The 11,530-nt window shown below is 39.4% G+C and overlaps 1 protein-coding gene across 2 annotated transcripts in view; it reads right to left on the bottom strand.

The window, feature by feature from the left end:
* Positions 1 to 567: 567 nt before the first annotated feature.
* Positions 568 to 11,530, bottom strand: part of Usp10 (ubiquitin specific protease 10) — a 21,305-nt gene continuing 10,342 nt past the window's right edge. For both annotated transcript variants that reach the window (XM_027378190.2, XM_070132394.1), the window contains exons 3-10: positions 6,704 to 9,100; positions 6,243 to 6,444; positions 5,886 to 6,117; positions 5,577 to 5,702; positions 5,182 to 5,346; positions 4,445 to 4,555; positions 2,642 to 2,768; positions 568 to 2,258 (exon numbers count right to left, since the gene is read on the bottom strand). In XM_027378190.2, coding sequence (XP_027233991.1) covers positions 1,978 to 2,258; positions 2,642 to 2,768; positions 4,445 to 4,555; positions 5,182 to 5,346; positions 5,577 to 5,702; positions 5,886 to 6,117; positions 6,243 to 6,444; positions 6,704 to 9,100 — 3,641 coding nt within the window. In that variant the 3' untranslated portion in view covers positions 568 to 1,977. The remainder of the gene's footprint in view (positions 2,259 to 2,641; positions 2,769 to 4,444; positions 4,556 to 5,181; positions 5,347 to 5,576; positions 5,703 to 5,885; positions 6,118 to 6,242; positions 6,445 to 6,703; positions 9,101 to 11,530) is intronic.

The raw sequence follows: 11,530 nt of genomic DNA, 5'->3' as shown, positions 1-11,530 counted from the left end.
CTTTACCCCCCTCTGCTGAAGTGGCAAATACATTGCGTGGGACAAAAGAAAAGAGAGCAAGAGGGGGGAGGGAAAAGTAGTCACAGGAGGAAAAAATCCTTGTCAATGTGACTAAACACAAAAGTATGACCTCCTTGACATCTGGTTCCATTGTAGACTCTTGAGAGCAGACATGAAGCCAAAAGGTGAGAACTGTTACTAGACTTGGGCAGCATGATAAGACATGTGGCAGCCACTTAGCAAGTTCTGGAGGGAAAAGGGACAGTAATATAAGCTTCTCCCTCTCTCTCTCTACATAATATGAAGGCGTTGTGCCATCTGGGTGGCCGTACTTGGCCTGTGCCCATATGGCACCTTTTACGATCTGGTCCAAGCGACAAGACTTGGAAGAGTTCAGGGATCCCTTTCAAACACTAAAAGGTTTTCCTTACCTTCGCTTGAAACACTTTCAAACGAAGAGTTTGTTTAACTGGTTTGGAAGCTTCTAAATAATACTTCAAATAACCATTCTAAATCTGCTTTCAATCAAATACTGACAATGCAGTGAAAAATAACCAAACCCTTGAAATTCATAAAACATGTATTGATGTATAGATATTGAGAACCATGAATTTTCATAATAAATTTTTATAAATATAGCTATGGTTAGCTATTGCATTCAACAATAATTGTTGTTCAGTATCAAAGGCTTACAACAATAATTGTTGTTCAGTTTCAAAGGCTTACAAACATTTTCTGATATTTCTTTACACTCTTGAGTGTTATTAAATGCTTTTTTCTAACTAGAATAACATGAATAATAATAAACAAAGAAATAACATTAAACACAGTAGTTGTGAGAGTTATCTTCCTATGATTTAATTTCTTCATATATGCATAACAAGAAAATATGTAAATTACCAATATTTTGCTTCCTATTTTTAGGCCACAGTTTCTTTTCAAAAATTATAATAGTACACATCTTTCTTTTTTCTTTAGAGCTAGATTAATTTGACAGATGTACAATACATATCTGCCACACTGATAGCATATAATTCAGTACATATTGTTTCAAAGTGGGTCATATCTGAACACTTTTAAAGACACGCATGTGTCATTAACAGTAACCCAGAGTTGAAGTTGAAAATTTGCAACAATATACCTAGAGACCCAATCACAATGACATACAAGCACACAAATGGACAGTGTAACTCATGACCACTGTCATCACATTTTTTTTTCTTTTTTCATATTTTTTTTAAATTTTTTTATTTTATTTTTTTATCTTTATTTTTTGGTCAACAATTGGTTTGTAATTCTCTAAATCAAATCACACCACTTTCCACTCTCCATCCAAACGAAAAATGGAAGCCTACAAGGAGGATAAACCCCTTGACACCTCTTTCACTTGGAGTCAATTGTCATTTGTAAATAGCTCTGACTCTCCCTGGCTATTACAAAACCGCTCACAAAAAAGTTCCATTCTTCCATTTGGTGTTACCATCGTTGCACACAATTTTTTTTTTTCAATTAGTCTTCCTTCTAGTTCAATCATCTATCTTTGAGATGTTCATCAACAAACACCTATTACTATGTCTTGTCTGGTGAAACTAACTATAGAGAGATATATTGTTTATAACAAACTTGACGCAAATAACTAATCCTCAAATGTTTAAATTTCCATTAACACAAATTAGTGTCATTATCATGAGTATTCAACATTCCTTGGGTACAAACGGTTAAGCAGATTATGGACACTTGTTAACTTCATGTTGCTGGCTACTCTTGGTGTTCTTGCATGTGTTGCTGTAATTCGATGCCTTTCCAGCAACCCAGGCACTGCTAGAACAGAACATACCAAGGATAGGTGGGGCCAGGTAACCATATTCTCCCTTCCCATGATGGTTGATCTGAGCACACAATAGACCTCAGGATGAAGGGCTTCTTTCCCATGAGAGGAATCTGTGAGTCCTGGCCTCTTGATGTTCAGCAAGGTCCTCAAGATTTGGTTTTCGTTGATGGCCTTGTCATGGTGTCTCCACGACGGTAGAATAGGAGATAGGGCACCCTGGGTGCGGCATGGCGAAGGACATTGGCCTCTGGAACAGCTTTCACACAACTGTCATCATACCTCAACCAGCAGGTGTAACCTCCATGATATATATCTGCGATGTAGTGACCTTTAGTGGCTTCCTTCCCATCATGGTATACAACAGCCAGGAGCTTGTACTTCTTCTGCTGAGCCGAGTATTTCCCTCTACTGTTGGTTGACATCAATTCTGAAAACAGAGTTTCTATTAGCTATCACTGAGTGCTGTGTCGTTCAGTGGTAGTGTTCTTGACTAGCTATCTTGCAGATCCACATTCAAATCCCACACTGCCAGGGGTAATTTAGGAACACAACAAACACAGCTGTAATTTGAGTTAAGTCACAAAAGCCTGTCACATCAAACCCTAAACCATTATTCATCATAATCATCATGAAAACTTCAAGCTTAATCCTCCCTACCACAAATCAGTTCGGAGTTTACATAAACCTTGTCCTCCTGCTATGTATATCTAATTTTACTTCCATAAATAATCCTTGCAAACTTTGTTCACCAAAAATTTTAATTCAAGGCTATTTATACACAACTCTTTCAAATACCCAATTTGATCTTACCTTTGGTTATTTCTAAGTCTATGGGGAAGTTGACCTTCTTCATAATCTTCTGCAGGCCGCCATCCTTGTCATAGATGAACCGCTTGAGTTGCAGAATTAGGATTGGGGGGAGGTGCTCCAGAAATACCTAAGGTATTTAGACATTTTGCTTTAATCAATCTTTTAAATTAACATACTATATATGGTTTAATACATACAATATAATCATACATATAATTACAAAATTAGGCCCGAGTATCAAAAAATAAAAAATAATTTATTTCCTTTTAATATGAAAGCCCCTGCAGCACTGTGTTTGCTTGGCATTTCACTTATATCTTGAGTATGAGACAAATTTTACTGGAAAGTCAGAAACATTTCATGACTATGAAACTATTAACCACTTGCCACCAGGGATGGCATGTGCATACATGCCATGCCCACTGTGTGTTTAATTTACTATCTCTCTTTACATTTAGACGGCTCCACAAGTACTAAGTCACCAATAAACTAATTACGAGAACTACCGGTCTCACTTGTTTACCCTTTTCCTTGATTTTCTAGTATTTAACACTGCTGTTAGTAATGTCAATAATAAAAGAGTATTTTTAATGTTTATAATAAAAACAAGTGTTAATATTGATAGTATTAGTAACAAAGCATTTTCCCATTACTTTAAGGAAAGGTAGGTCACAAGATCTACTAACTGACTCCTTTATGGATAAGCAATGGCAGAGCCATTTATGTACAGAAACATTTAGTAAAATAACACCTAAGTGAACACATTTTCCCATCAGCATTAGGTCCACATACTCAACCCAATACTGACAAGAACTTGTAATACTCACAGCAGTTTCGTTTTGTAAAATGTCTGTACACATAATAAATGGCTCCATAAGTGCTCACCCACCAAGGAGTCAATCAGTAGTCTTTGTGACCTCACATGATTTCCTGTCACTTGGTCAATAGAAATAATCTCAATACTGTTAGTATCATTATTAATCATTATTTTATTAACTATACTAACAGCTATTTAGAAGAAGAAATCAAGAGAGTAAATAGGTGAAATAAATCTGACTAGTGACTGACTCCTTTGTGAATGAGAACTTGTCGAGCCAAGTATGTATACATAAAATCAATATACTAGACACACAATAGGCAATTTGGCATGTATGTGCATGTCATGCCCACCACCAGTGGGTTAATCCCTCTACGATGAATTCCTTACGATTACAGGTTGGGAATTTCAGGGTATGTTAAGTTGCAAACTAACTTGAGATAATATGGAGTCTACTGAATGAAAACAGTCCATTACCATCTTGATACATCCTAACAAATGACAAATATGGCCCTTGAAAAATTGTAAAAAATGATAATGCAGAAAAAGAGGATAACATTGCAAAGGGGAGGCAAGGATTCTTGATACTACACGCGTCTGAGTGGTCTGGACCAGCTAGCCACACACCCAGGAGTGACTACTCAAGTATGCTTAATGCCGATATTTTTGTCCATGAGTGGGCCATGAGGCACCTGGATCCAAGGGGGTTAATAGGGAACACTCCCAGCAGCAGTTACTCACATGGTCATTTCCTCCCTTCATGTTCCACAGCTAGTATTATCCACCCATATCTAACCCAATACTATGTCATAAAATTTGAAGTATGTTTACATCAGTCTTCCTCCACTATCCATGTGTTAACTCACAAAAAATAAATCACATATTTATACAATTAAATAAATCAATGACCATCTAATGACACATCAAATCATTTTATATCTTTTAAATACAAACATTCCTTCCATTCCCTGAGACAATTCTCTTACCTGTTTGCACACTGTTACTTCCTGGTTCGTCTTTGAGCATGTAAAGTCTGGGATCTCCTCGCGGCTCACAAGTTGCTCTAAAGCATCTCGTACACTCTCAACCTTGGGAGACTGTAAAAAAAATTAAGCTGTACCTTTCCAAAAGTTAAGCTCACTAATGAAAAACAATATCAGACTTCCATTAGCAATCAGGAAAGAAAAAGAAAAAGAAAAAAAAAAAAAAATTGGTAGGAAAGCATGTAATTCTTGCACTAAATGAACATTTGCCAAATGGAAATATGATAAAGAAATTACAATAAAAAGCTACATGGTAAGGATAATGAATTCTTCTCAAAAAATATTTAGTATGGAACAAACCTTAATATAATAACGTTACTGCACATATAAAAAGCTTTGACTTCAAAAGTTTCTAGAGAAACTAAAACCAGATAACTCTCAAATAAAGAAATTGCTAAAATTAACCCAGTAACAATGAGTGTCCCATATATGAGACCCCCCCTAAAAAAAAAGAAAGAAAGAAAGAAAGAAGCATCCCGCCAATGTAATGCTGTATTGGGGCTTGAGCTCTGACGCAGCAGCAGGCCGGGCCAGCCCGCTGGCCGATTTTGTAGCCAACCGGAAACTTTTATATTCAGCTTCAAAATATACCGGCGGTAATGGGTTAAGAGCCTCCTTCCCCACCAAAAATATATATCATCAATCTATGACTAATATAAATTCTAAGAAGGTTTTCTCACCTGAATATCTAGCGGTAGTGTGGTGAAAGGTTGCAGGTTAGCAGTGGGTTGGCCTCCTGCCTGGTGAAGAACTGATCTAAGCTGGCCCCAAAATATGGCACTGATGGGGGTTGGGGAGAAGTGTGCCCTTCGGGTCACGCAGCACTTTTTGCGAGGGCCCATTACCTGCAAGAGGTATTTTCTTTATCAATATGATCAGAACACCTTTAAAAGTACTTTAGAATTTCATAAACATACAAGATTTTGCAATTACTTGAGAATAAACTGTACAAAACTATATATAAATATTAGGTCTTCTTTGCACATGTAACTACTGTAACCTTGTAATTACTGTTATAATAAAAGTTGTACATCAAAAACGTAAGATATTTGTTACCTGTAATCTTATTTCTTACCTGCCATTCATCATCATCTGACATCTCTTCATTGTCTGATACATTTTCCCCATTTACAGAGCCATTGACAGAATTGCTGCCTGAGGCTGCAGTATTCTCATTCACCAGCTTCAAGGCTTCCACCATCTTTTCAAGAAGAACATGACACAAGCCATTAACAATCTTTATTGTGAGGAAATTGACTAAGCAAACAACATTGTCATCCCTCATGACAGTCTGTTCTACCATATCTTACCACTTATTTCCTTTACATCTTTGCTAAAGTTATCAACAAAAGTCAGATATAGATAGATCCCCTAAACCTCTCACCTCATCGTGCAAGCCATTCAAGACAACAGAGAGCATCTCTTCAGCATCTTGTTGTCGACCCTCAGTAAACATTTCCCCACTCAAGGAGGCCAACATCTTGTAGACATATGATGGTTCAAATGGTGGGCCATTGACTATTTCTGGTTCTTTGCGTGCAGCGGAATTGTTCTTGTCCTTCTTGCTTGTCCTCAGCATGGGAGCCATATCAGAAAACTCATTTACGTACTCCACACTGAAAATGGTTAGCAATGAATATATATATAAAATAGTTTCTAAGCTCTTCTTCTTTCTATTGTAAAAAAAAAAAAAAAAAAAAAAAAAAAAAAAAAAAGATTAAAGAAATTTTAGAAGACTTACATGCTATCCAGAACTGGTGTTGAAGATTTGCCCTTCTTGAGCCCAGCAATGTTGGGCACATTTCTCATCAGATTATAGAAAGGAGGGCAGGCCAGCAGGGCTTGCAGAGGAGCATTAACATAGCACCAATATCCCTTGTTGATCAGTCCTCGAGGCTGAAGAGCAACCTGGCGGTGGTCTTGGTTGTACTCTCGCAGCATGCCTTTTGTAACAAACAAAAAAGGGGAAGAAAATGGAAGGTACAGTACTTTCATTAATCCCTTATCAAGGTAAAATTGACAAGGCTTTCTAATAAACTAATTCATAAAAATTATTCATCTCATTAACATTTTTATTTTCTCTAAACAAAAATTCTTTGAGATGAATTAATAAACCTATTAAATATTTCACAAGCACAAAATAGAGGATATAAAAAATAATAAATCAATTAACTGAAATATATCATATAATAGATGACTTACCTCCAATTTTGACCTTATCCAGATCCACTTCCGACACAGGCTGGTCAGGGGCCTTCTCTGTTGCCTCTTCCCGAAGCTTCTCTGTCTCCTGGTTGAAGGGTGCAACATAAGCCACTTGCTTGGCAGCTCCTTCATCGGATGGCTTGAACAACTGGGACCAGCTCTTCTTCTGAGCCCAAGCTCCGCCGGGTTGGGCACTGGCTGCCATCTCGGGCATCACAGCCTCCTTCTTGTTCACTTCTGAAAGAGCAGGACTGGCCACTGATGGAGTACTGGGTGGCACCACCCCACCATCACCAGCTATTACCACTGTCCCACCATTTGCTGCCCACGAAGAGGAGGCAATGCTCTTGTTTCCTGATGGGACTGGAGGCTCCACACTTGAAGGAGGGGAAGCTTTAAAAGGAACATTGACTGGGGAAACACTCTGGGAGACTGCAGGTGGAATGATCACGGCTGCTTTAGGAACCGGCACAAATTCCACTGGCTCCTGAGGATCAACATTAGGTTGAATCTCATCCGACATGAAGGTTATCTCGGACAAAGTAGTATGGTTACCAGTAATGTCAACAGCCAGCTTCTGCATGTGCTTCCCTTTATTGAAGTTGGGGATAAGAATCTGAGGCTCATGCACAGGGGGCTTACCAGATGAACCCAATCCATTCTGAGCAGAATGAGGCTTGTTGGAGAGAGATTTAACCTCCTTCATGTCTGGGGTTGTGACTGGTTTGGCTATGGGGGGAGAGACTGGAGCATGGTTTTCCTCATAAACCAGTTGAGTGGAATTAGGAATATTCTCCTGAATGTCTGGAACTGGTTGTTCAGGTTCTGCAGGAATGTTAGTGATTACTGGTTCTACAGGATCTTCTAAGGACAAGGCAGCTGTCTGTGTGATGAGGGTATTAGACTTATCTGTTTCTGCTATAGCAATAGGTATCTCTGCTGAAGCTGATGTTCCATCTGTTGGCTGTACACCACTTGAACCATCATTTTCAAATTGTGAAGCAGCAGCCTGAGAATCGGCCACAAACTGCCCATTGGTTTGGCTTTCTACTGGCAATGGAGCTTCCTGGGGTTCGTAGTTTGCTTGCTGCTGTGTGTGTTGAGCTACTGGTGACTGCTGCTGGGGCTCCAATACTGCAGGAGGAGGCTGTTGAGGGGGGGGTGGCTGTGACTGTGGAGGGGGAGGCTGCTGATGCTGTGGCTGCGCTGGTACATGAAATTGATCCTGATGAGGTACATGAACTTGCTGTGCCTCATGTTGTGGGTAATGCGGCTGCTGCTGTTGATGATGATGAAGCGGAGGCTGCTGGTGCTGCAGAGGCGGCGGAGGCTGATGATGATGTGGAGGTTGCTGTGGGGGCTGGTGTGGAGATTGGTGATGTGGCAGTTGATGGTGCATGTGCTGGAGTGTGCTGGGATGTTGCGAGCCAGGAGGCATTGTCTGCTGCTGGTAGGGCATAATGTGGCCCTGGTTTGGAGCCTGATACTGTACATAATGGGAATACTGCTGAGGCTGGTACATAAGTGGTACCCCTTGAACAGTTTGTGCAGCTGGGACACTAGGGTAATGTGGATAATTGCCTCCACGCATTGGGTACTGCATATTTGGGTACATATAGGGTCCAGCCACATGGCCATACTGGGGGGGTCCCATGCCATCTGTGTAGTGTTTCTCATTGCCATACCCTGAGTGGTCACTGCTGACAGAGTTGCTTCTCTCACTGTTGCTGCGCTTACCACGTCCACGTCCACGTCCACGCCCACGGTGGCCCCCTCTGAATTGGTCAAACCTCCTGTTCTCAAACTCTGGCTTATTCTCATGCATGGGTTTGACAACAGGAGGCACATGCACAGCTGGCTGATCAGACATGACTGGCACAGACTGCATGACTGGGGCAGCTGGAGGAGACTGAGATGGTCCAGCATTTGATGTGATAACAGGTGCCTGCCCCTGCCCTCCATTATATGGGGAGAGGTTGACATGACAGTTAGCGACATAGACAGTTGCTCCATGTGGCAAAACAGTAGGTGGTGGAATTTGAGTGTACAAGTTATTAGGCGGAGGCTGTGGGTGTGGAGGGGGGGGCATATGTGGGTTATATATTGGGGGATTGTTAGGGGAAGCTGACAGATAAGGTTGATGGAACATCTGCTGGCCTCCCTGTGGAGCTCCCTGCTGGTTCTGCGAAGTGATAATGGGTGGAGGCACGTTGAAGTCCCTGACTGGGACTATCTCTGCAGGCACAGAGGTGGCCAGTGCGGCAGCTGCAGCAGTGGTGGTGGTGGTGGTTGGGGTGGTGATAGTGGTGCTGGTGATGGAGGTGGCCTGGGGTGGTGGTGGTGGTGGTCGAGAGTCAGCCATCACACTCACCTTACCATCGCCAACGAAGCCCCCTGCAAGTCAAATGTGAACCTCAGTTTACCAGATGAATGTGGAAATTGGCTTACCAAGAAATCTCTCGTTCTGCTAAATTATTTGCCTTGCAAATAATTCTCAGAAACTTTGGCAAATTCCCACATTCTATAATTAATAAGACAAACCATTCCCAAACCAAACTTAGAGATTAAATTAGTAAGATAAAATGCATGCAAAATCCTCCCCAGTCATGCAATAGGCTGGCCTGACATTTCAACTTATTCTTACACTTTTTTAAAGAAATATTATAAACTAACACCTTTGGCTGAGATTTTGATTGCTTTGCTTTCATTGCATTTCTAGGACTTCAAATATAGGAGTAAATGAGCAATGCGATAAAATCTAATAGGCAAAAGAAAAGGGAGTTATTAACAAGACACTTTTTACTTCTTGCAGAAAATATTAAAATTTAACATATGATCAATGTCAGGAGTAACTTTCAGTTATCTATTGGACAGGTTTTCATCTAATTCTATATACATATATCGTGGTGCCCGCCTAAAGACAAAATGAACTGGAGGCACAGCAAACTTAGCCACTCCTTTTAGGCAGTAATGTTAATTTGAGACATTCTTTAATCCTGCACTTGAACATACAAAACGGTTGTTGGCTTCCCTCCTGCTTTTATAATCACTGTTTTTTTACTCTAATGTCGCCTACAATGCATTGCAAATATCTCACTGAATTTTCCATTGCCAAAGGTTATCAAAATAAGCAACACCAAAGCCCATCATCCACACACAATATAAACACATGACGAACCTATCATATGGTATCAATTACTATCAGAAATGAATTAGTTAGCACTGTGCTAGTGACTTCGATTTTGGTGGTTTATTTGTAAATAAAAAATCTGTTTGCATTGCATGAAAGTGTGGGACATATAATGCCATCCTCACTCTCTCTCTCTCTCTCTCTATACATGTATGTGTGTGTGTGTTTATCTGTTCCCGGGTGTGTCTGCATCTATATGTCAAGTCTTACTCACTTTCATGTATTTCTCTAACCAAATATACATAAATTTTCCAAGAATTTGACAAGTGTCTCAGTGTTGTGTTAAGAGTAGTTATCAATTGAGGTTTTCCCTTAACCTCTTCAGAAAAATGAAACTTATATGATATCTTTGCAGAAAACCAATGTTTCCAGTTTTCTAATTATGCCAGTCAGGCACATAAGGAAATAATGGGTGCATGCCCATTTTGAGCCACTTAGAGGGGTTGCTGGCCCTCTTTACTGATTTTGTCTCCTTTTTCTTTGTGCCAGAAACATCCCATGGCTTCATTGTGATCTCTATGCTGTCCTTTTCTTTTTTTTCAACAGATGTTCTATATCTGTTGACTAGCAGCACTTATAAGAGAAAAAATGCCAAAGTCAGCCTAAAATCTCAAAGATCAGGTCAATGTCCATGACCTCACTCTTCTGATATAATGACACCATTGTTGGCATCAAGGCAATAAACTAGAGTTTCCCATTATATGATCTTGTCAGTGCCTTTTGTGAAAGATCAGACAGAGTGGCTTACCACCTTTAGTGGGAATATTGGCTCAATTCTGTTTCTTTGTTTCTGAGACATTGGACTCAGAATTGTGCTGTGAATCCTGAGATCCTCTTTTGAGGAATGAAAGGTTTGATAGAGGGCCCAGTTTTTGTATTCATACTTTTAGTTTATTTGATATCAATGGAATATAAAACAAATATTACAGATTGCTTATGATCCACAGTTTGTTTATTCCAATGAACCTTGGAGCTACTTTTATGAATGTTTATTTGAAAAAGTCAAACATCAAAATGTGTTCACATTCAGTCTTCAATGATAAAGCTAACTTCTTTCCTGTAACATTGGGGGTTACATATATCATAATTCCAGTGTTAATTGCATAGAGTGGTGTCTTACTGCTTGTTCTCACTAAATGTGAAGAACCATGAAGCCAATTAAATGGTCATTGCAACCAACATGTGTGAGATGAGACAGAGCATGTCACTTCAGATGAACATACCATAAAAACAAAGTACTCTGATAAGTGCTCAAACGTATTGTATTGAGAATTGTTTGGAGAGAACAAGTTTTCATTTGAGGTTATATAAATGTTCTCTACTTTATCTCTGATTTCTACCAAGAAAACATTTAGACAATAAATAACTTCCACCAATTTCTCTAAATTCAGTGTCTAACTTAAGTTCAATGATTATAAAAAGATAATTCATAAACTGCTGTTGCACTCTTGATTTGTTTTCATAATGACATTATAAAATAAATCATATGATCATAATGAATAAATCTACATGTGTTGAAGTTATAATTTTCTATACATATAAAACATTACTCTAAATGTATCTCACTGTTGAATTTTATGACACTCCATCAAAGATTTTGTTCTTTAAACACAGACCTGCTACTATGATGAGAT

The sequence above is a fragment of the Penaeus vannamei genome, chromosome 17, assembly GCF_042767895.1.
Source record: "Penaeus vannamei isolate JL-2024 chromosome 17, ASM4276789v1, whole genome shotgun sequence".
NCBI classification, from domain to species: Eukaryota; Metazoa; Arthropoda; class Malacostraca; order Decapoda; family Penaeidae; genus Penaeus; species Penaeus vannamei.
This window is presented reverse-complemented; position numbering and strand designations above follow the sequence as displayed.